The 25,446-nt window shown below is 44.1% G+C and overlaps 1 protein-coding gene across 3 annotated transcripts in view; it reads right to left on the bottom strand.

Annotated features, from left to right (window-relative positions):
• Positions 1-25,446, bottom strand: part of ETV6 (ETS variant transcription factor 6) — a 140,684-nt gene that overhangs the window by 27,034 nt on the left and 88,204 nt on the right. For all 3 annotated transcript variants that reach the window (XM_026114104.2, XM_026114105.2, XM_026114106.2), the window contains 3 exons: positions 10,401-10,565; positions 7,026-7,160; positions 1,759-2,301 (listed from right to left, as the gene is read on the bottom strand). In XM_026114104.2, coding sequence (XP_025969889.1) covers positions 1,759-2,301; positions 7,026-7,160; positions 10,401-10,565 — 843 coding nt within the window. The remainder of the gene's footprint in view (positions 1-1,758; positions 2,302-7,025; positions 7,161-10,400; positions 10,566-25,446) is intronic.

Raw genomic sequence — 25,446 nt, 5'->3', positions numbered from 1 at the left:
AAGTATGCTGGCAAATTTAGCCGTACTTATCTAAGATGCTAGCAGTTGTCAGCTACATAACTGCCCCAACCTTGGCCAAAAAGTACTGCCCTCATCTGAACTGAACATATGAGCAGGCCTCAGGTTTTTTAGCATGAAATAACTTTACCTGCTCTTTAAGACAGGCACTGGTGGGACTAAGCACTGGACTGCAAATGAAGCAGCTAAGCATGCAACTATAGTCTGTATACAACACTTTAAACTGCTACACATATTTGCCAAGGAACTGTGTTATGCCCAAACAAACATGGGCTTGGGCACTGTTGCCTTGCAAACAAACAAGGATGGACGGACGTGTGGGTACTCGTTTCGGGGCTGGTGTCACTGAAGCCAGTGCACAATGTATGCAGAAACCAAAGATTTCCAGTTATGTAAGAAAACTCCTGGATTTAAATTTAAAAATTAAAAAAAACCTAGTTTTTTCTTCTATTCTTTCCAGTTGAGGCTTCATTTTGAGAGAATGCTTCCTACCTAAAAAATAAAAAATAAAAGAACTTCTAATCTTTCTGTAGTACTATAAAGAAACAAAATCTCCAGTGGTGCAACCAGTCGAGTGTATTCTCTCCCATAACATTAAGTGTATTTCTCAACTTGCTAAGATTAGTGTGGGCAATAAAAATCAAAAGGGGAGAGACAAGTGTCATTCAGACAAAAATGCCACAAGATTAATTTCTGTAACACATTTCTCTACTAGGTGAAAGAATCACGGCCCTTGCTGGAATTAACGTTTGGCTATGTGGTAAGATATGTCCCTTTTGAATTTAAAGTGGTAAGTCTTAAGAAAACAGAGAGTCTTCCTCATTAGAGCTGAGGCAGCACTCCATCTGTAACAAATGTAAGGCATATAAGGACACAAATGAGCAAGTTGTTTTAAAATGCATGGGTTGTGGATGTGTGATACCCACACAAATTGGGTATCACTTAAGTTTGCTGCTGACATAAATGTGTGGAATGTTTTGGGTGTCTCTGAAAAGAAATTGTTTATTGGGGCACTCAGCATATTTCTGAAGTGGTTGGATTCCCCTTTCCCCACTCCCATTCTATCTACAGTTCCCTTTCAAGTACAAAATACATTTTCTGTAACCTCAGCTTCCTGATTCAGCTGTTATGATGTCAGTTATTTACGATAACAAAAGTGAGACAAAGCCTGTGGTTTGCGTGGGACAAAGGCAACCTTGTTTCCGTAAAAAGGGACAGTCCTGGTGGTGAGAAGCACAGGAGGGCATACAAAGTAGGGCTCTGAGGTGAGATCTCACTAATCCCGCCATCACCATAATAATGAGTTTGACACTGCATTTTCTCAAAGGCCATTTGCAGAAAGTGCTCGTCTTTCCGTAGGACTGGACACCAACGTGAATATGACTCTTGGAAAACCACCCCTTGCAGGGGTAGTTTGGAGATTTGGGAGATTAAAAATCTTGGGAAACAAATGGATTTCTAATGGGTAGAGAGGCACTGAGTGTCAGGTCACAAATTGTTCAATCCCAGTTATGCATTCTGTGGTCATAAGGAAGTCACTCTGTATCTTTGCTTACCTGCCATGAAACATGTTGAATTGTACTTAACTGCCTAAACCACAGATGTGGTGAAACTTGCAGAATGCCGGTAAACTCTGAGGTCACAGAGTGGCAAAAGGAAATGAGAAGCTATTAATATATAGCATGCTAAGTTATGAATGAGAAGCTTCAACTTCAGTGTAGCCTAAAGAGTGTCACTTACCTGCTATTCTTCCAATTGGCATTGCATGATCCTCAGGAGGGGAGACAGACACCATGATGTGGTTCATATAAGCTAACTCTTCCCGGTGGGACAGGTTGATTGGCTTTACCTCCCTGTGCAGCCCATCATCAGACAACCTTGATGGTTTGAAATCGGAGTGCCTGGGATTCAGTATCAAAGGATGCATGATAGGGCTGGGCATCAGCTGGATGACCCTGGTGTTCTCCTGCCGAGGGCTGGAGGGCTTCTGGAGCACTTCAGAAGGAGGTGGGCAGTGGTTGTTTTCTATCGGGGACACTGAGAGAGGATAGGGCTCCTGGTGGTTGTTCTCTTGCTGATGCCTTGTCCCTGGCACCCTGTCAGCTGGGGAGAGGCGACGGATAGTGTTGTCCATAGGGGACTTCAGTGGCCGCTGATCGGGATCCGGTGATGGACGGTGATTGTTGGTGACGGGTGATCTAGAACGATGCAACAGTTCAATGGTTGGGGGATTGTGGTGGACTGTTTCTGTGGATGGTCTTGAAGGTCTCTGGACAAAGGTATCTATGAAGAAAAAATGAAAAATACAGATCGTCTCTGTTGTGATAAAGCTGTAGGACCTAACTTTTCAAAAGGCCCTCTGAATAAAGACTGCTAGCTGGGCTACCTGGGTATTGGTGTCAGCTTGGAAATGCTTTTGTCTGTGAGACTTACACAGCCTCTGAAAAATGCCAGATAAATGCAGATAGTTATTACTACGCAGAAAGAAGTCAGTACCTTGAAAACAAATCTTCCTCCACCATCATGTAATGGTAGTTCATGGGGAAATGTGATAAGAGAAATCCTATTTTGAGCAGTTGACTGGTACACACATGAGGAAAGTAAGATCTGCTCTAGCCATGCTAGCTTTGTTTCTTTGCAAATGCTTCATAACATATCTTCTGCCACTCATGTCTCTCTATGTGTGGTTCTTGTTACTGTACCATGATGAACACTGTAAGGTAGAGGGCAGAGATAATAGGTAAAATGTACCAAGTAAAATACTGAGCTAGAGACTTGGGGAAAAGCAGAGAATTAACTTCGTCTGATATACGGACTAAGTTACCTAGCAAAACCCACTGTTAGGAAGCATTTTGTGGAACACTAGCTAAACTTTATACCCACTCTTGATTGTAAGAGCAAGCAACATCTTCATAAGGATATTACACCTAGTTTTATTTAGTCTGTGCTGCCTATTGATGGGTTGTCCTACATAAACACTTACATTTCTTCAGCAGCAGGACTTCTTGTGTCACTTTTGCATGGACTTGTTTCCCTGGCCATGATCTTAAGAGTTAGGAGGAGATCAAATTATGGCTCCAGATCACTGTCTTTAGATATTAATAATCCAGTCACAAAATGAAATACTTGTTTAATACAAATAGTGTAAACTTTCAGCTTAGCTAAGGCCATCATTTTTGACTGGCGGAATTACTGACAGAGAGGAAACTACCACCAGTGAGCAATGACTAACGTTTTTATCTAGAAAACAAAGATCAAATTTCAGTGCTGTTTGTTGAAAGCCTTGGATGATAAGAGAAGGAAACTGCTGGGTACATGTCAACAACTGAAACAAGTAGCTGCCTATTTGTGGCTGCCTGTTTGTTTGCTCATTTTACTCTGAGCCTCCTAAAAAGAATGATTCTCTTGCTATCTGTCAAGGTGGCAATATACTTTGAAGACTCTGTTGAGGCAGATGGACTTCCAGCCTGTCCTGGAATCCAGGCAGGCAGCAAGAGAGGGATCAGCACTACCTATGAAAAGGCCTAAACAAGTAAAGCTCTAGTCCTGAGAAAATGCAGTGCCAGGAAGTGATGAAATGCCAACCCTTTTACCTACCCAACAGACTGCTCATCTACACAAGGAAGTTGAAGGCTGCCAGGAAAACCTGAAAGTTTAGGCAGAAAATACATGGCTCTGGAACACTTATTGTACACACTTGTGGTCCCGGACAAGAAAAATGAATTTGCAGAGCTATTTAAGGTACTCACAATGAAATAGCTGGAGGAAATGAAACTCCAGAGCCACACATTGTTCTTGCTTAAACCCAAATGGCTTTAAATACAATGTGGCCAGCTAATGTGAAATAACCCAAAAGATGTGAAGATCATAGAAGAGAGATTAATTTACAACTGTACATATCTTTGTGGCAATCCTTTCTTAAAGTTTCCTTTCTTTGCTACAATTCAAAGAAAGCAGGAATAATTCATACTTACTCCTCAATTCTACTCAGCATCCTGTCTTCTACAGACCATCTGCTCCCGTCACTGTCCATTCAAATGCATTGTGCTCATTCTTGGCCTTTAAGTGCAGACTAGAATACTGCAGGGACTTTTTGTCCTATTTATTTACATGCCTTGCTGTGCTTTCCCCCAAGCTCTCTGCAAACATTAGTCAGCTCTGACAAGCTCCAAAGAGAAGCAGACCTATCTCTCTGCTCCCAAACTGTGGTGATCCTGAACCAGGGGGAGACAGTGGAGAGGAGGTAGGCATCATGGTGCCCTTTTGTAAGTAACAAGACGAAGAACCAAAAATGGATACACACCCAATGTTCACTTCCCTCCATGATCTTTCTCTTCAGGTGGCCGTTTCAAATACCTAACCAAAGAATTCCCTCACCCCATGGCCTAAGTTGCTGTGTACCATAAACTATTTGAACTTAGCTCCAAGCAGGTCCACTGCCATGAATGGCTCTGAACGGAATAAAATCTTCTTCACATTAATTCCTTGGGACATCAGATTACTGTAAATTGAGCACATATGGTATATCATTTGCTTCAGGAATATATTCACTCATCAGCCTGGTTAAGTGATCAACAGCCATTTCTTGCAGGGAAATCTGTGAAAGGGAAAGGGCTCAGGAAAACTGCTGACCTATCTGGCCCATATAGGGATGGGTGGGGTTGCTCTCACTCAGGGAGTGAGCAATCACAGCAGTGCTAATCCCAAAGATTGGCACTCTCTGCTTACCCATAAAAGAAGTGTTGGGAACTACAGTGTAAGCTTCCAGTACGGCATCCCATCAAATGACTCAGTGCTGAGTCAGAAGGACCACTGGAGATGCAGGATAATTCAGTCTCCATTGCTCATCCATCTGTCTTGGAGATATCCTCACCCATTGCCAGCTGATTTGAAACAGTCAAACTCACTTTGCTTAAGCTAGTAAAAAGCCACTAGATGTAATTGTTCACCCCATCTATTTTGTATCAACTAACTTAAAATGAAAGCATTTAGAAGCAGGATCAAAAGTAAATAGTCTACTAAGAGATGGAAAACAAGCCAGTATAGGGAAATGGAAAAAGACTGGTGGTATAAGGAGGGATTTAAAAAAAAATCCATCATCTGTGAAGTTCTATTTCTCAAAACTGTGCCAAAGAAAAATCTGATCCCTCTGTTACACTTGTGAGTTAGGCAGGGTTAAGTTCTGCCTCTCACATTCATTCTCCTTTTTTACTAAGTTGCATTCTCATGAGGGCAAATGGTAAACTTAACTGTGCTAGTTTCTCTCAAGTGACCACGTGAAACAGGAAGAAGAAAGAAAGAATGTCTGAGTACATAAATAAATAAATTCACCTGCCTGTAAATTCTTGGCACAAAAGTTTTCTGATCGCTCTGAGTCTGTCGCAAGCTAGCTGTCATCTTTTATGCTTGTTTGTTTTGAAGTTCTTCTTGTAGCAAAACAAGAACTAATTTTTGTCATTATTAAGAAAAATTTTGAAGTAATAGCACAGAGCTGTCTAAGAAAAAGAAGTGGTACTATCTGTAGCCGCATAGGAGAGGATTGTGAAGAAGAAATCAGAGTTGTTCCTTAATCCTCCTGTGCTCTGCAAGAGGTTGGACTAGATTGCTAAAGGCTTACACTGTTAGTGATGCACATGTAGGGCCAACTCAACATCTCTGCCCAATCCTCTCTAGAGGGAAAGTTTTCTAGGTTAAAACTCAGCAACTTTGGTGGAATTTAGGAAGGGAACACTCATGGGTGAACATCAAGCTTGGGGGAAAAAATGGAGGCTTTTACAATGGCCTCTGCAAAGTGTCTGTTTTAATACACCATGCAACTTCCTCTTGCACAGCTCTGCCAATTCAACCTCATTGTGGCCTGCAGCACCCTCTTCTAATCTCAAATATTTATACACCTGTGTGGGAGCACTTCAGAGTGTCCTTATCCCCCCTGCTGCTGTCCTGCTGTTGGCTTAGTCTTAGAGTTTTGCTCATGCCCTTTGACTCCGGCTTGCTCAGCCTGGCTATGATCTCCCTGTACAGGTCTGATAGTACCCCTGAATCTTGTCTTGTGATCCCATGCTGAATTTTGAGATAATTTTCTCCAGTGAGCAGAGACTAGGGCAATATCCTAAATGTTCTGTTCTCGTCTTTACTAAAAAAAAGGAATAACGCTAATTTTTTAATTGAAAAAATGAATTCTGTCTAACGCTTTCATGGAAAGTACCTGCTCTCTTAAAAACCTTAGGCTTCATATCTTTCTGTTGCTAGAGAAAACCTAAAAATATTTCAGGGTGTATATTCTTAAAGAAAATGAATAAAAAGACCCCTCCTTTTTCCTCTGAAGAAAACACACTTACATTTTGGTCTGCTCTAACAAAGAGAGGAAGAAAATCAAACATGCAGTGCACAAACACATATCTGCTCTTTCTCCACCACCTGTGGCTGACATAGGATGTGTGGACACTACTGAAGGGCTAACTGATAACCTAAAAAAATATTTCTGATAGTAAAAAAAGAGAGCAAATGTGCAGAGAAAAACTTCTCTCAAAATGAATTGTCCAACCAATTCAAAAGCTGAGCAACAAGAGGGGCTCAGTGCCAGGAACTTTGGCTTGATGCAATGACAGATTGTCAGTTGAAATGACTTAAGAGTTAGATATTCCTCTCTGAGGCTGCCTTTTCCCCTATTCTGCAAACAATTGCATCTAAAAGTCTGTTGTCTACCCAACTGGGAGTAAGGAAAAGTGAATCGATGGGCTCAATAAAACTTTTCGGTGTTTTTTTTTAAATCGGCATCTGGTATAGCTTTTAAATGGGTCTTGGAAGCAGGACAAAATAACAGAAGATAAATAGAGAAGGGCCAGTCCGCTCACTGGACCATCTGATTGTTCTAACAGCTATGGAGTTGAAGGGAGGAGTGTAGCTTTATTTAAGTAACTTTGGAATAAGAAAATGACATCGTTCCTCACAGCCATACCCAAATTGCCTCTCTAATGATAGGTCCCATAAGAATGAGACAGAGTTACCTTCATCATGATTCTGGTGTAATATGACCTCTGGCTGAGCATGGATAGAGTTCCCGGGGTGGAAGAAAGGTGGGAACAGCATACGAGCTTTCCTTTGCTTCAGGATATGCTGAAGGAGTTCATACAGAACATCACCTGAAAGACAAACAGCAGGAAAAAGGAAATGAAAACCTACATACTGCTGAGAAGACTCATTTAGCCATCTGATGCATGAATTCATGGCTCCTGGGTGCTATTTTCAGATCCAAAGATGCCTGCAGTAAAATCCTGTATTTCACTGTTTTGCAAGGTTCCTCCCTGAAAGGAAAAAAAGAAAAAGAAAAGATGCATATCATACCTATGTGTATAAATGTGGAAAAATGGGAGAATGGCAAGAAACTGCTTCTATTACCCTGATACAGAGCTTTTTCAGGCCACGTGACCACCTATCCAAGGGTTCCAAATCTTTACAAGCAGTAGTTAGTTCCATGTCCCACTTTCTTTTATCACAGCTTCAGTTTTTTAAATAGACACTTTAGGACACAAAATTCTTAAATGCAGAGCCCATGCTTATTCAGTGAGTTGCTGGGAGCAATCATGATGCTCTTCTCTTATTACTGAACAACTTTGGCTTTATGGGGGGAGAAGAAGATGCTGCAGAGAATGAGTGCCTGTCCATGCAACACCAATGCCCCAAAGGCAGTGGCAGTGTGCTCCTGTGATGCTCCATTCTAGTGCAATCTATAGGAGGAGGAACTCTCACTTTGAGAAGTTACTTCAGCACGGACTCAAAGCCTTAGAATTATGATGCTGGAGATATTTGAGTGCTGTACCTGCCTCAGGAATTTCTTTACTTTACTCTTGGTGTCCAGGGTTGGACTTCTGAAAAACCCAGAGGGGATCCCAAGGCCAGTTATTTCTAGCTACCTGAACCTGTATGGGGATCACTGCAACAGGCAATATTAGCATCTGGATATGAGGCACACTAAGGAACAACATGCAGTGGAGCTGGTGGCTGTTCCTTGCTGTTTGCCCCCATTCCCTGGCACCAGTATTGTTATATCCTTCCTCAGTGGAACACATCGCTGCACTGTCTAGGAGACCAATGGATTAACTGCTTATCTTGAGTTTTATTATCCATTACTTCTTGTACTGATGCCCTGCCTCCAACAACGTTCACATAAAATACCTAGGTACTTACACGTTTTGTCTGATGTGACTGATTGCACATTTCAAAATGAGAGAGTATAGCATGGGGTAGGAAGTCTTCCAACTTTTAATGCTGCTTGCTCTCCTCTGTTTATCACTGCTCATATACAGAAGAATACAGCACTAGCATATTATCTGAAAAGGGACTTCTAATTTAGCAAAGGGACTTCTAATTTAATCCAAATTCTTGGATTTTCTGTGAGAGTTTTCTCAAGTGTGGGGGGTCTTTTAATAGTTGTTTCTATGAGATTATAAGCTGTGTGCCATTCAGTGCTTGCCTCTATAAATTGCCAATGTTCTGTTTGTGGAGAAGTTTAGTGTCTTAGTGTGAAATAGTTAAAGCCAGTCTGCTTTCCATAGTTCAGCTTCCTTTATTTTTAGCATCTTGGCTGCTTTTCCTGTCTCAGTGGTGACTTTAGGGCATTTTTAAAGGTGATTGCAATACCTGAAAATCTAATTAAAAACAAAGCCTCGAGAACCCAGTTACCTTTTCCATGCTTAGTACATGAAAGGCTAAAAAGTGATTTTACCACATAATTTGCATCTTTGAGTGCACTACTGGCATAATCATAACTAGTGCTGTAACACTCCAAGCAATAAGGTAGCAAATTTGTACCTCCTGATTTGACCTGACAGACTACTGAAAACATCTATAAAGCTGTCTTTTTTTTTAACCTACCAAAACAGTTACAGTCATGCACCACACAAATGAGGATATACTAGTACAGAAATTAAAAGTCTTTTTTCCTCTCCCCTTCTGCCTGCCTCCCCTTGCCAGCCCTGAACAGGAGAGCAACTGTGGGACTCCGAGCCCACTTTATTGATAGAGCCACTGGGGGGAGCGGATGCAGTTCTGCCATTTTAACCAGGAGTGGAAAGCATGCAGCTTTTACACTGATACAGTTTTGAAAAACTTTATAATACTTCTATGGCAAATACTATTTCATAGTTCTTCTTAAATGTCACGTATAGCTCATTTGGGGGAAATGGTGTCCTGTTACCTAGAGTTCTCTAAATGTTTTAGGAACTAACTGAGATATCCTCTAAAAGGTTTCTTACTGGTGAGGAGTACCTGGAGAGCAGAAGCAGAGAAAATGGGAGGGAGGAGGCCTTTAGTTTGGTTATTTAAGCCCAAATTTTGGTAAATAAGAGCTTAGCTTGCTGCTTCAAGTGTGGACTCGCAGGCCAAAAGTTCTTCTCTGGAAATGCTCTATCTCCAGCCTACACACGTCATCCTACTCACAGAATTAATTCCATTCCCTGTTTATCAGCTGGAGCTGAGTAGCACCAGCTGTATTTCTGCACCTAGCAAACCTTGCACTGGAAGTCTCCTAATGGCAATTCTGCCAGTGCTTGGTCCAAATTCTTTGATCACCTATGGTGATTGAATTACGTGCCTCTATATTTAACAGGAGTACCTTGTGTGGTCATAAAAGGAAAGCTCACAACTCTTACTTAGAACCAATAGCTCATATTTAGTTAAACATCCCTGACAAAGGAGGGTTTACTCTGACTGTACCGCTGAAGGAGACAGACTGCAGGGGATATAAATACAGGCAGGCAACATACCATTTCTAAATCTTCCTTGTGAACAAATGGAGACGTAACTTGGGCAATAGGCAGATTGATTCACCCACCTGTCTGTGCTGTGCCTTGGGCTGGATGCCAGCACCTGAGAGAATTTGGTAAAGTAAAGCCCACAGGGGCTGTAAAACAGAGGCAAGGTCCCCACGGGATGGGTTTTGCAGTCACTTTTAGCAGCACACCAGCCAAGCCGACTGCAAGGCAGAATGCTAATAGGGGCTTCTTAAGAGGCTGGAGCACTTGATTAACTTGCTGCTGTAGTTGGGCCTGTGAAAAGATAAGCCTTTTACAGGAAAGAGCTGGAAGTCACAGAGCACTGCCAGAGCAGCTTGCTCTTCTATGGGGAGTTTTAACTAGAAATGGGTCAGATGTTCGTGTTTAGATTCAGATGCAAATTTGCCTAAAACTCAAGTATATCTGGATTTCTCTCCCCACCTTGTCCTTTTTCGCCTTGCTTCATGTAAGGTTGGCTGTTCGCTCTTTCCTCCCCACTGCCCCATCTGCCCTAACAAATATGAGTCCTTTTCCTTCTGTGTCCTCCTCCAGATTTTGTTGCTGCTTTTTCTCTCTCTTTCAATGACAGTGTCTGCAAGTAATCCTCACCTGAATGAGGAGACCTGTATCGAAAGTCCTCTTTGGTCAGAAGCAGCAGAGCCTTGCCATTCATCTCAAAGGTGTTGCTCTCAATTGGCCTCAAGGAAAACTCCTTCTCTGCCCATCTGAGCCACTGTGCCACATCATCCCGGCTCCAGTAAACGGGCTGCAGACCTGTGGCAGGGAGAGACCAGCATTGTGTTACAGAGCTGAGACAACATAGGCAAACATCAGTGAATCCCCCTTTTGTCCCCACACTGCAATGTGCAAAATCTGAGGGCAAGGTGTGGGAGGGGAATGTCAAGTCAACGGATTAGTCTAAGCACTGGACTGTGAAATACCTCATTAGCTTAGGCTGACAAGGCATCCTGGTTTATCTGGGACATTTTGGAAAACAAGAACTGCCTCAGCATCCTGAGAAAAGCTTTTGGGCTATTATTTCCTTCCAGGTTTTCACTGTGAAATGGGATTTTCCCCCAGTGCCCCCTTCTGAGGAGCAGAGCAGGAGGCGAAGTCCTTGTCGCCATCCATCCTGGTTGTGTATCCTTTGACAAAACACAGGAGCGTTCTCCCTGCACACCCCTTATAAAGTAATCAATCAAGAAGAATAAGAAGTAGTCAAATGCAAAGGACCCATGGCCATACTTCCCTCTAGGCTGGTGGGGACTGCAGAGAATGATTTTCCGAGGCTCGAAGGAGAATGTGGCACTCCCTTGCTCCTAGTCAGCTACTACAGCATACACTGGTGCCACATACGCAGCCTAGACCATTGCGTTAAGTCGCAGTGCCTCAGCCAAGTTACCAGGGAAGCCAAAGGTCTTTTGCCTGCTAACGTTTACTGGGCCCAGGCAGAGACCTGGGAGGTTTGATAATTCAGTATCTGTTTTACAAATTTAAAATCACTTCCTTCCCCTGGAGAGAAGACAGCATGGTGAAGAGCTGTTTATACCTAGGTAGACAGATTATCTCCTATCTACTGGGAGATAAAAGCTTTCTTTCCTCTTCCCCCTTGTGAGATGACTCATTGTTTGACTTGTTACAATGTGTTGCGTAGAAATGAAAGCTTCACACTGTGCATAGGAACATAAAATTTGCCATATCTGACGGATCGCTGGTACACAGCCTCTGGCAGTGGCTAATATCTTATGCTTCAGAGGAAGACGAACCTCCCTTCCTCATTGCACCTGGCTGATTGTATGCTGCACATGGGAAGAAACTTCCTTCCTGGCACACCATTCGATGAGATCTGATTACCCTCCTCTTACCAAGCAATAAAAGAAACTTGGGAGATGTGTAGTGTTTTGTTTTGCCTTTTTTTTTTTAACAGATAGGCACTCTTTTTTTCTGTTTTAGCAAGAGGTCACATGCAGTGAATTGCAATCTGCTGCTATGCCAGATTCCCAGGCAGCAGCTTTGGAAAGTCCCAGAACCAAAACTGCATACAGGACTGGATCTGAGACAGGGAAGGAACTGAAATCAAGCCTGAGAGAGGGTCAGAGCTGACTGAAGGAAGGGAGGTCCACGTGGCAGCAGCAAGAATTTCCACCGGCTTTTCACTGCCCCTGTAGCACTGTATTGTATTACGTGCCACAGAGAAACAAGAAGTAGCACTTATTTATTTGGGAAGAATATAAATTCCCTCTCCCCCTATTGAATGAGGGGCTGATTACTGAGGTCAGTGTTTTCTGTAGCTCCCTTCTTTTCAGAGGGCCTGGGGTGAGGTGTAGGTCTGCTTCGAGACATGCAAACCATTATCCAGAATGCCAGAGTGAGGTTCATCTTTTGCTGAATAGAGAGCTATTCCTGCAGAAAACATCTTCCAGACCCCAGGCCACTGCTGGTCAGCATGCAGTTTGACTGTAGCTGTGATGGTTGGTTAAGCAGAAAGATGTCAGATCTGATGCAGCCACACCACAACTTATGAAAGGGTTTAAAAAAAAATCTTAGGAGTGCTTGAAATGCTCATGAGTGACTCCTGCCTCCATCCTCCTCCCCCTTTGCTATGCCATACAAGCAATGAGCTGCCCAAAGGAACACCATAGTCTGGAAACCTAACTGGAGTTTTGATGTACACTTCACAAGATGAGGCAAGGACCAAAACAAAACATCACTGGGAAAATCAGGCCTACATGGGCAGAGATGTATGATAACTTCACATGATCTGCATGCTCCCTTATAGATAACACCAAAATGAGTAACTCACTCCCTGTACAAACACAGATCATCACTTCCCATGTGCTGGTGACAGTGTATTTTTGCCTTCTGTTCCATTAATGCAAAAGTGCCATGCCTAAGCAAAGGTTAAGCTAATCGGCATTAGACCCAGAACAGCCAAATAAGCTACCCGGACTGGGCCAAGTGATGTGTGCTGTGCTGGCAACTCTGAGACAGCCACAACGTTTCACAGTGTGAATCAGACCTCTGCCGCGTTTCAGTAGCATCCCTGAAGCTTGTGAGAAGGGGAGACCGAGTCTTCACAGAAAAAGGGGGAAAGAAAAAAGCCAAAAAGCAGTATGACCTAAGACCACCTGACTTCTAGTTAGTGCCTGTGACGCTGAATCAGCATGAACACTTTCTAATTCGGTTTGCCTATCGCTAAAACAAGGGGGTGGAGGAGCCACGTTCCTCCAGCCATGGGGTGATAGCGTAATTACATGCTTGCACTGTGTTTTGAACACACAAAGTGCTGTAAAATAGGTTAACTGCTTTTCTCTGGATGGTTTGTCTCTGCTCTCGTTTCCCTCCCTCCCCACCCAGCCACTTTCCTGTGAAGTCAGTGTCTCCAAAAAAACTCCTTTCGCACTGCCCCGCCTCTGCTGCGCGCCCATTTACTTTGCGAGGCTGAGTCTGTTTGGCTGCGGGAGGCTTTTCCGGGGGTGCTGAGCGGTGTTGCTCAAAGCGCTTCGGAAACCGACACTCAGAAGTAATTATTCCGTGCGCAGTACTCCATTTACTAAACTTGTTTGCGACCTTCTTTGCTCTTTTTCAAAAAGAAGCGGTTGGTTTTGGGAAAACAAGCGCATGAGAGGGTTGGCTCGGCAGCCAAAGGGATTCTACAGCAGTGTGTACATAGCTATCACTTGGTCCTGAAAATGCCTTCCTATATTGTCCAAGAAAGAAAACTAACATTGCTTATTTGGTTTTTCTTTTTTGGATACTGCGTTTTACATTTTCCCCTCTCCATCTTCTCCTTTATTGCCGTTCCCACTGTGGAGGAAGATGGTCTCTTCCTAACCTCTCCAATTTTATTCTCTGTGAAAGCTAACTGCACTGTCTTGAACTAACAAAGACATTTACCAAGCTGGATAAAGCGAGAATGAGGGCTGTGTCACGAAAGGAGGACGGAGCTTTGCCTACCAAACAGACTATCGCCATCAGCGGGAAGGCTGATGAGACACTGTGGCCGGTGCCTTCCCCCAGGCCGCCCTCTCGGCAGCCAGCATTGCCACAAGTTTGGGGGTGAATTTTGCCTCGGGGTCAGACCTGGTTCTCCTCTCATCCCCACTGCTCTGCTGGCGGAAATTTGGCAAGCATGCCCAGCGTTGGTCTCCTTATCTGTGTAGTTTAAAAAAAACGATGATAAAAACTTCTTGAAATCAATACCTGAAGGGAGGTTAACCAGAGCCATATAAGCCCTCACAGCCCGGCTCAGAGAGATTCCAGTGTATTCCCTGGTCTGCCTTTTGCCAGCTCCCAAGTCTTAGCTCCAGGACTGCAAAATCCAATAGCTTACAGAGATGCTTATCATCTGATCACTTCATACCCATTGAATGGGGAGCAGAATTCATGCTCACCTTTCAAATGCTGCAGACTGGAGCATGGGTGTCTTAATGGTTCATCTCCTTCTGCAGCTTATTCCTCACCTGAAGCACTTTCTAGCACTTGTTACACTAGCTAGGTTATAAATGGTGAGAGGGATCAAGTCGCAAGCCTCAGGGCACAAGCTGATAACCATTTGGGCTACGGAAGAAATCCACTCTCTGTTCCTCTGTATTGTTGCACTGATGAAATATGTATAATGAAGAGGAGCTCATAGGGTACTTTACACCTTCTTCCTGAAGCAGCCAGTGTAATTGCTTACATACGCTCAAGCACTTACACATGCACACATGCAGGCACGTGCACAGTAGAAGGTACTGGTCTTTTGAAGAGGAGTATAAATTGCTGGTCCCTAAAGATTGTTCAACTGTTTTTTAAAAAGTTGGACAGCCTTGAATCTGGCACCACACTCATATTTCATATTTCCTCCTTTGCTCTGGGAGAGAGAATATGTGTTTTAAAGTATGAGTCGCTAGCTACAGTGGAGGCAACAGGCACAGCTAAAATGCGCCTGTGAGGTGCGCTGCCCTGTAAGCTGTTTTCACCTTGACTCTTTTTGGAACAATCTGAAGATGCAAATCCAGGGTGAAGTGTGAAGCACAGTACAACTGAGAGCTGCTGCTGCGTTTTGGTTCCAGTCTGAGGATGGAGCTGCACCACAGCAGGCGTGACGGAAACAGCACTCACAGAGAAGTTTCGTGTACCTTTTTGCTCTGTTTCGGCCAGGCTTTCCATCCTGATGCCTGGCTGCCTCGCGGGCAGGCTGAGGAGGCGAGAAGGGGGTAAGGAAAGACCTCTCCTCTCGTTTACCCATGCTTTCCAGAGGGCAGAGAGGATTGTTCTCACTCCCACAGCGAAAGCTACTCAGCACAGTTGGGCAAACAGCTCCGGGGCCAGCGCGTGTAAATCAGCAGCTGGTTTCTAAACACCCAGGGACAAATGCATCATCCCGCTGGCAGCACCAGGCAGGCCAGCTCTGACTACAGGACAGCACTTGAGCCTTTAGTGGGAAAATGATTCTGGAAAAGCTCGTGAGACTCAAATGGCTGCTATCAGCTAGCTCTTTTTGAAAGGAAGCTTTTTTGTTATTAATTGCCTATAGTCTTCCATGTTACCCATACAGCCTAACAGGCGGCTCTGCACACAGTGGTGTATGTGAAGCAACTGGGGGGCATGCATTTTTCTCTCCATTTCTGTGCAAGGCAACACAGTTTGGAGGAAAGACATGGGATCCTTCTCCCAGGCTCTGCCAGAGAGACTTTAAAAAAGTCCTTTCTTTCCGTCTCATTCCTTGGTTTGGAAGGCTAGTCTACTAAAATGCGCAGAGGTGTCACGGGGCTCGGTTACTTAACACCTGAAATACTTTGAAAGTGTAAAACACTGCACAGCTGCTCTGAACAATTACTGCTCGATACTCCTGTAGCGCTATCTTTGCTTCTCCCTGGTTGCCTTCGTGTTTGGGGTATTGATTGCTGCTGGAGGCCAGGGGCCCTGGCCTGGCAGAGCGCAGGAACCCAACAGCACACGCTGCACTGTGCTGCTCCACGGAAAGGGCTTGAGCGGTGCCTTCAACAGCAGCATGCTGATTACATGGGAGGAAGTTTCAAATTAAAACACAAGTTGGGCGCTGAAGTCGTCCCGAGACTGGAACCTAATGGTGTCTCTGCTAGCGCTGAGCTTTTACTGTAAGGGCCACCCCTTTTAGCTACTGATGCTGTCAGGCTGTCACCTAAGGAGAAGTCCTGCCTCACTGGTGGTCCGTGCGCTCGCTGTTACAAGTAGGCAGGTAGAGGATGGAGGACTTATGCATGCGGTCACGTGCCCGACCGCTTACTCTGCACAGCAGGTGCTACTCGACCCAGGTAGTGGAGGGCCAGTAGCCACTTGGCTCCTCCCGGCCCACCAAGATTGCGGTTCTGCAGCAGAAAGCTGGTTCTGCAGTTTAGAGGCCCAGAGATAAGTAAAGGTAGAAAAGCAGGCAACGGGTAATCTTGGCTAATCCCCAGAGAGAATTATCTGGGAAGTGAGTACAAACCGGTACAAGGGAAACGGACTGCAGCAGAGGGAAATGCTCCATTACAGGTCTCACTGGGGAAAAAAGCAATTGGATAGGCAACAGAGGAGTCATGTGATGGACAGTGAGAGAGACTCAGGCAGGTCTCAAGTGTCCTTAAAAAAGGTATGAAACAGGCTGTAATCAGAATGGCAGAGCACTGAGAAGCTTCCCACAGTGGTGTCAGAATGAATGGAGGGCAAAACAGCTTTTTCATTAGTAATCTGAAATAAAAGGAATGGGCTTGTGTCTGCTGCAGTCCTGTAGAAGAGGGTACTGGAGACAGAGCATGAGGAGAGGTAATGCTTTGTGCATCGCGTGTGCCCTGGGTTTCAGTGTATGCAGAAGTGCTACAGAAAGAAAAACAAAAAAAAAACCCCAAAAACCCTAGTGAAGCACCAGGCAGGATTTCTGCCATCCTGATGTTGCTGCTTGGTGCCCCATGACCCAGCCCTTCTTTTCTCACTCTCTGCACAGAGACCCTGTAAAGCTGACACACCTTAATCCCTTAGGGCTCCAGGGTCATGAAATAAATAAAACTGCTTTTCTAATGCAGCCTTTGGAAAGCCTGTAAGAAACATATTGATTGGAAAAATGCTTGATTAGAATGATCAAGCTCTGAGCTCTCACACAGGGAAATAAATCTTTTCAATTCCCCACACCCAGTGCCAAGCTCAGCTTCCTGGAAGCTACTATGGCCCTTTCTGGAACCGAAGTGAAAATCCCATGTTCCATCACCTCTCCTGACCTGCTGACATTACACATGGTTTGCATTTGCTGATCAAATGCACAACCAGGACTCTAAATTAGCTTGCTGGCCTGAGATAGCTTGCTGATTAATGGTGGCAGATGAAGTCTCTGGTAGAAAAAAAAACCACAAAACCTGAAGTCCACATAACTGGGAACAGAGAGAGGAAAGGCCAAACTCTACAGAATTCAACAAGCAGAATATATTCTTTCTCACTCCACAGCTGAACGTTTCCTTTGCAGATAAAGGTTAGTAAATGAAGTAACTCTCTTGCACAAAATTACCCAGCTGTGTTTAAGACCCCCCTTCCCCAAAACAACAGCCAGAAAAGTCCCTGAGCAATGCAGAGCAATTCCTGAAGTCCTCAGTGTTGTCACTGATGTCAGAATAAAGCCTCAAGTGCAGCCCCAGTCATTTCACACGGCCAGTGGTGTTGCAGTGCTAGTCACTGAAATACATATTTGACCCATAGCAGACCGCTGCTCCTTTCTGTTCCCACCTGTATCAACCTCAGTTTGCTTACAGAAAAAGCAGACCTTGGGAATTAGCCTTCATCCAGCTGCGAGCTGCCCCCTTTTGGGATCAGTCCCAGAGAACGCAGTAATGCAGGAGCAGTTCGCCCGCTGCCAACAGGCAGTTTGCAGCCTGAAAGGAGAATTCATCCAGGATGCATTGCTCTTTCCTGGGGCAACCTGCTCTCGATAAATGGTGCTGATATTTGTACTGAAGTGGCCATGGTTTTAAGTCCTGGAAGGGAAAAAGTGCCAGCCAAAGAAGCAAGCAACCACAGAGGTGATGAAAAGACCAGCCTGTTTTCTAGGCACTCACTTGATGAGCCATGTCCAAGAGCTTTCAAGTCATGCAGAACAGCTCCAGCTTCCATTTGTGCTGTTTGCAAAACCTTCCTCGAAGCCTAAGAAGAGCACTCCTTCCAGGAGAGGATGAAGGCTGGTTTTTTGCATCTGGGCACCACATTTGGCGAAGGCCAAGAGCGTAACAGTGAGTCAGCAAGCGGCGGACAGCCCAACGCTGTACAGCAGATTGCAGCCGTTCAGCCCCTACCGCAGCTGCCATGCGCAGGGACAAACCCGTTCAGGTCCAAGCTGAGCCCTGGGTTTGCTCACGCTGTGGCCGTAACTCGGGAGGGCAGGTGACCAGGGGACTCCTACCAGAGCAGCTTGTGCAACACCAACAGCTGCCTGGGGGATGGGGAATGGGGAAATGCTGGTTTGGATCTGCTCCCAGTTATAGTCTTAATCCACTCCTGACTCCTTCTCAACCAATTTTTGGCTGTTTTCCATGGAGCAGACTTTGCTTTCCTACTGCTCCCTTCCAAAAGGAGCTGAAAGAAATGTCTTCTGTTGCTTTTTTCCTTGTATGTGCAAAAACTATATCCTAAACAGCTCTAGCTGCGCCCTGACAATGGCATGTGCTAGCTAGCTTCATGCACCCAGCTGCCAGAAGCAAACAGCTTTGCAGGTAGGAGGCAAGGAGCTTATAACAACTTTAATTTACTTACCAGCAACTCTTTATTGTTTCAAACCAATTTATCTTAATCTAGGTCAAAATTCAAGCCTAACAAACATTCCTTACAGTTTTCCTATATTGAACACTGCCACTGCTGCAACCATGAAATACTACTATTAATAATACTTGCACATTTGCACTACACAGTGCCTTTCAACTGCAGGCAGATTAGATTTTTATATCTGTTTTATACATGTGAGGCACAAAGTCATTGGAGACCTGCCCATACACTGAATCAGTTATAGTAGGAATAGGATCCAGGAACTATATTCGGTTCCTCTCTACAACTGGACGAATACAGACCATCTTTATATCTTTAGTTAACACCTAAATTCCCTTCCTAGTTCTTGTGCTACTTACCTGATGTGTCCTGGCAACTGTAAATTTAACTTCAAAAAAACAAAAAAAAAGCTGTACCAGAATGGATTGTCAATACATTCCGTTTCTTTTTCTTAACACAATATGACCTTGATCTCTGGCTGTGGTGTTGATGATTGTTAACTAGCAATAAACTGATCTTAGTAATCTTGACCTACATATGCTTTTACTTAAGTCTTTTGCCTGCTGCCTAATTGTTTTACAATGGAGAGGGGTGCTGAGATCATTACTGCGCTTAGAGTATGCAGCAGTAATGCTGGTGATTGGACTGAAAGCACCAGTTTTATGCAGTAGCCATTCAACACTCCAGAAATATGTGAAAAAAACAAAGAAATGGTTGCTCTGACAATGAATGCAGTTGCTAAAATTAAGATAGTTCTTTCAGCAATTTATCGCTTTAACCTATCATCAGCTAGGTCACCTTGATCTTCCTTCCAGTGGCTGCAAACTTAGAGGTGATCCTACTGTTTCGGAAGAGAGGTCAGGAAGTCCTTTTAGTACAGCTGAATCAAGCGGAAAGTTCTGAAATCTCAGTTTCATATGCCAGCAAAACACCACTGCCGACATAGCAAGACATTGTAATCCTCCTGTACTAAGAAGCTGCTTTCTTCTCACAAGGAGATTTTGTTCTCACATCCTGATGAAGTCAGGTCCCTTCCCCTTGAGGAATTTTGGCTGGGACTTTGTTTCCTAACTCAACTGTGATTGTGGGAGGAGGGGGCAGGGGGGGAGCGTATACACAAAGAGCATGTTTTCCAGGCTGTTTCCAGCGAACTTGAGGCCGACTCCGCTACACACAGTCACCACTATGACAGCAAGATGTCTTACGGCGGCTTCCTCAGCACTGGGGCTCCATGCCTGGCAAGCTGCAGCTCCATACGCACTGCTACCATAAAAACAGATTTTGGCAAGGCAGCCAGAGCCATGGCTTACTTTGCCTATCACCATTAAGCTCACAAGTGCAGGGAAAATGTTACCACCAGCACGTGGTAAAAACATGTCATACTTCTGCTTCAACTGATTTCACTTTTGGACTGCTGTCTCTGTTTTTGCAGGCATTCTCCTTCAGACTCCTAAGCCAGGAGGGCTATAAAAGCCTGCTTTAATCCATCAATATACTAGTTCTTCTGAGCTTTATGCAAAGACCTGCCTCCAGGTGACAATATTAAATAACTGGGGGAAATAGTGCAAATTACAGCTCTAGAGGACTGCATGCTGTGCTCAGATTTGCACCATATCTTGGGTTTTGGAGGGAAAAGTCCACTCCTTAGCATGCTGCAGGCATTTCTCACTCCCAAGATGCTGCAAACCAGAGTTGTGACATGGTTAAAAACTTTAGTTCTAGCTTCATTTCTTGATGGTTCCTTAATGAACCAAATCCCTGCTGCTTTTACTAGCTGTCAGTCATTTCTCCAAGAAGGCAGTGCTGTCCTACAGAAAGGTCAGGTGCTTAAAACAACAGCTCTAGATCCTGGGGGCCCTTTTCCACACCCAAAGGGATGTGGAGACCCCTGAGATGGACCCCAAACTGCACTAGAGCACATTACCCATACTGCAGAAGTAATTGCATTGCATTTGCACAGGACCCTTTCTATCTACCCTTCCAGTGTAAACCATGCATAGAAAGGCTTCTTGTACGGAGGTACTTGTGCTTGAAATACATTGATAATGAGAACAAATTAAGTGTGTGCTCTTTGATTATCAGATGATAAATTATCATGATTATCTTTGCTGCAGCATGAGAATTGCTTCCTCTCCAGGGTTTAACTCCTGCTTGCTCTGAAGCTAGTCAGCACACCCACTAACTTCTGATATTAAGCCAGAAAAAACAACTGCTCCTGCTTAAGTTCATGTCTAATGAAGTTGAGGCATTACTTCTATCTGGGGCCATTTGAACATACTGTCCACGCAATCAGAATTCAACACTAATATTATGAATTGGGATGGTAGGCAAGATCCTCTTTGGCATCTTGCCAGATCAGAGCGAGGATGCTGTGCTGCGCTTCTCAAAGATGTGTGCACACTCCAGTCAGAAGTACAGCTGCAGCACTCGCAGTCATCCCCAGGGTACCTGCTGAACGAGCTCCCTGCAGCACCAACCACAACACGACCTTCAGCATATGCGGTATGTTCAGCAGACCTTGCCTGACACTATGGTGGCTAGTTCACGCTGAAGTCTGTGGGTACTATGGCTTTGGCAAATTCTTGGTACACTAGCTCTGACACAGTCTGACCTCTTGACTGCAGTGCAGATACATACTTGTGTGAACTACGGCTACCTGTCTTTAACTGCCTCAAATCTCAGAAATAGGTGCCTCAGTTTCATCCCTCCAGCTTTGGTGTCTTGCTTGAGTCCTGTGCTTTCTATTACTCTCTCTGGTATGAAGGGCCAGAACGAAGATGATGATTTCTATCTCAGCACTGGGTGGTCAGCACTTGATATTCTGGCCTTCAAACAAGTTACTTCCAAGTCACAGCCTGGACAATACGTAGTGTTCTGCTGACTTAATACTCTTCTCTCTGATGTGCCAGTGCAATTGGTGGAGGGGCTGTGCTGTGATCTTGATGAGGGAGATAACCTGTATTTAGAGTATACAGATGCATTGGTCTCTGCCAGATCAGCTCCCTGGGCTGATGAAGAGTACAATTGCACTAATAGTTAGGTCAACACAACCAAGAGGGGAGGAGCGGCAAATTACAAAAAGAACAACAGCTGGATGTGGTGACAGAGAAGGGAGGAAATGCTGCAACTAGTATTGTTTCAGAACATGTCATGGCACTGAAGTATGCATGGGCTCATATTATTTGCGTTTAATCTTGGTGACGTCACTGAAAAAGGCTTGCTTCCAGGACTGGAAAAATTAGTGCAATGTCAACGCAGGCAAATAATTTACCTACGCATTTCCAGTAGAGGATCAAGCTTTGAATGAAAAGGAAAACAAAGGGATGAGATAACTCACAAGGATGTTTTGTCTCATCCTGCTTTTCAGGTTTCTTGCAGAGGTAAAGGTGCTGTGAGAGAGACTGCATACCTAGTAAGGATGAGCAACTGATACCATCATAGAATCACAGTCCTCAATACACTCTAAACCGATTGTGTTAGTATAGACACCTAACAACTTCAACATCAGTGATATTATCTTGTGCTTTCCTTCTTTCCACCCTTCCTTTCCCCCACAGAAGATAGTGATCCACAGCGCTTGCCACCCCCAACAACCTACTGGAGTACAACAACCAAATGTGCAGGGGGCAGAAGGGACTTCTGCTTCCTCAGAGGGGCATCATGTGCTAGGGTGGGGAGTCCCAGAGCCTCCACCATGGCAGGAACTGCCCCTGGGAGCAACAGAGGGATCCAACCAAGGTCTGAACAGCTGTGGAGATGGGGCCTAGTGGCAGCAGGGAGGGAAGAGAAATCCCCCCTCCCATCCCACTCATGGCACTCAGAAGTACATTGACTCCTCTTTCAAAAGGTTGGCAGGTAGCATGATTATTTTTCTTAGTTTCAGTATTGTGAAGGAATAAAATGGTATCGCTTGTCAAAAACATTCTGTATCATCTGATAACTTCTTTACATTGCTTACATTTGTGCCTGGCGGTCTAAAACGTGGAACAAGGAGGAGTCACTGCCTATAGGACATGCCAACATAAACAAACAGGAAAGGACAGCAGAAAAGGGATCAAATGTACAAGCAAAGTGAATAATATGATGATGTGCATATAACGCTGGCTCCCCAGGGAGCCAACTGAAACTACTGGAATCCCCATGCACTCATTACTGAGTCAATAGTGTTAAAATGTAGTTGAAATATTTTCTCATCAACTTGTATAATGAAATTTTTCATAGGAGTACCTCCTCTTATTTTAGCAAATTTCAACAAGCTCTGTAGAGGACGCTTTTCAAATTACATATCTCATCTGATGCAGAAGTCCAGATTTATAGATATATCTCTTCACGTGCCATTTGTATTCACAAAAGCTCAGACATTCACAATCACATTGTAGTCAGGAATCCAATAGAAGTGTCTCTCTAAAGTAGTAATTTCTCTCCTAGTCTTCCAATTCTTCAAGACCTGCTTGTTTTACAAAGCCCAAACCAGTTTAGCTTCATTCTTTAGGATCATAACTTCCATATCATCTCAAGTTTCTGCTCTTTTGGGAAGACTGATTCACAATCAACTTGCACAAGGGGGAACATCTTTTAAAAAAATCACCATTTAGACCTACTAGTTTTGTGTCTGAACTTGGCCATCCTTGATCTGGTGTCTTCTGTCCTACTAAGAAGCACTTGCCCAGATATCCTTTCTCCATTTCAGCAGACATGCTATGTCCTAAGTTCAGTACCCTTGAAAGCTGCTTTTGCCAACAACACAAGCATGAGTGATTTTTTGGAAATGCTTGAGGAGGGGAAGGTTCTTGATGATGTGAACACAGGATTCAAATCCAGATTACAACAGGCTTGCACTGCTATAAACCTCTGCAGCTGAGAATCAAAGTGTGCGTGTGTATGTGAGAGAGATGACAGGCGGGGGAAAGAAAGACATGTGAAGTAAGAAGATATGAAGTGAACATGCACATGAGGAGAAGATGAACCATGTTTGGAAGAAAAGATATCTTCCAACTTTTCAGGTTGCCCTGACTCTTCCCTTCATGCCCGTTTTTACAATTTTTACATTATGGTAATAACCACAACTAATAGATTTGTCCAGATACATGTTATCAGTGCAAAGCAGTTGACATTCCAGGTCTTTCCTTTCTTTCCAAGTTAGACGTGGAAAAACACTTCCTTGAAACGCTCTGCTTATTAACACGGTATTTATTTTTTCACATGACTGGGGTCAACTGGCTTAGCAATGACAGCATGGTACAGAAATGCAGATATGGGCACATTGTCAATTTGTGGGGAGAAGTCTCCTTCAGCAATTTCACACAAAATGACTTTAGGGAATGCAAAGTGCCAAAAAATTTTCCCATGAAGCCCTGAAAAAAACTGCAGACTCTGGATGTCTCACACCACTCTGGCAGATAATAAACATAGAGCATATGGGCTCAAATACTGTCTGTTCATGAAAACACAGTCCCCAGCATTTGATGCCATGCATAGTTTCTGAGGACATGAATGCAGTTTCAAAAAAGTCCTTGTTCTTCAGGGGTTTGGATAACCAAACAACGGAAATTCATAAAGAATGTTCGTTTGCGGGCTGGTTTATTCTATAACAAATTATAACTTTTTTTCTGATACCTTTCTCTGAAGTAGCTGGGACAGGCAAGTGTTAGGTTGGTCCTGTTCCATATTGTCTCTTCCCTGGTCTGACCTAATTCATTAATTTTTAAGTCCTGAAACAGAACCGTATTTTGAGATTAATTCTCAAAAGTGAGCGTGGGGATTAAGTTTTAACAACATGTTTTGCTGATGCCTTGTTTGGAACTTTTTCTAAATTTCCTCTTCCCCCCACTATCTCTGAGATGCGCACAACATGTGAAGAGATTTCTTTTGTCAGCTCAACCTCACCCTTATTCATTTAGTGCTGTCACAGTCATGCTTTTGCAACTCTGCTGACGGAATCAGGTAGGAGGAGGAGGAGGCTGATTTGGCAAGAGGAGTCTTTTGTTTGCACATATATACCTTGGTGTTATCAGAAAGAAAACAAGGAGTGAGCAGCATGCATTGAACAACAACAACAGAAAAAAATCACAGCACAGTTATCCTGTTTTCGCCCTTCTCTCGCAGGCCTATAAGTGAGCCTCTGTATGTAAGAAAAGGGCTGGAGTACATAACAGGTCTCACTTCACTGCCTCCCCTCAGTTACTAAACAGCATCTTCGTGGCAATCACAGCAATTGCTAACCTGGAGAAGCGATATTGGGAAATAAGTTGTTCTCAGTAAGGGGTTTTTAAAACTCAGCTTAGGAACCAGTTTTTAAGAAAGAAAAAGCTTGAAAATGTAACAACAAAGAAGGGATCTAGAAGAATGGGTTTAGACACACATTAGCATGACCAAAGAGCCAAATGCAGTGCACTGAGATTTTTGTGTGGATCTGAGCATATTACTATCTCTTCAGTTTTTTGTCCAGAAAAGGGATTTTCACTGTAGAGGGCAAATCACCAGAGAACTTAGCCCAAATATGCACACAAAATACAAGTACTTCTGGAGGCACAGTTCCACTTTTTGTTGTTTTTCTTTTTACCAAGGGTACATACATAAACACAGCCCTCAGATTTTACTGTTCGTAGAGGCAGATGCAGTGGTGGCCCTGATTGAGATGGAGGAAGCACAGCTCCCCAACATCAGATTTTCTAGTTCTCATTCTAGTTCGGTCCACTGATGGTTTTGCAAGGCCTGACTTGATCTTTTGAGGATCTGCACCTCCACGCAATAAGAAGGGCCTTCAACACTCGGCATTTATGTCAGGTACTTCCCTGAGGAAGGCCTCTCTCAGGAGCCTCCCACCAGGTTGGTCCCACAGCCCTGCTCAGCGTTCCACCCCAGCAGTGCCGATGCACATGCATTTCTGCTGACTCCACTAGCCTCC

Source organism: Dromaius novaehollandiae, chromosome 1, assembly GCF_036370855.1.
Source record: "Dromaius novaehollandiae isolate bDroNov1 chromosome 1, bDroNov1.hap1, whole genome shotgun sequence".
Classification (NCBI taxonomy): Eukaryota; Metazoa; Chordata; class Aves; order Casuariiformes; family Dromaiidae; genus Dromaius; species Dromaius novaehollandiae.
Note: the sequence above shows the minus strand (reverse complement) of the source record. Positions and strands in the feature narration are given on the sequence as shown.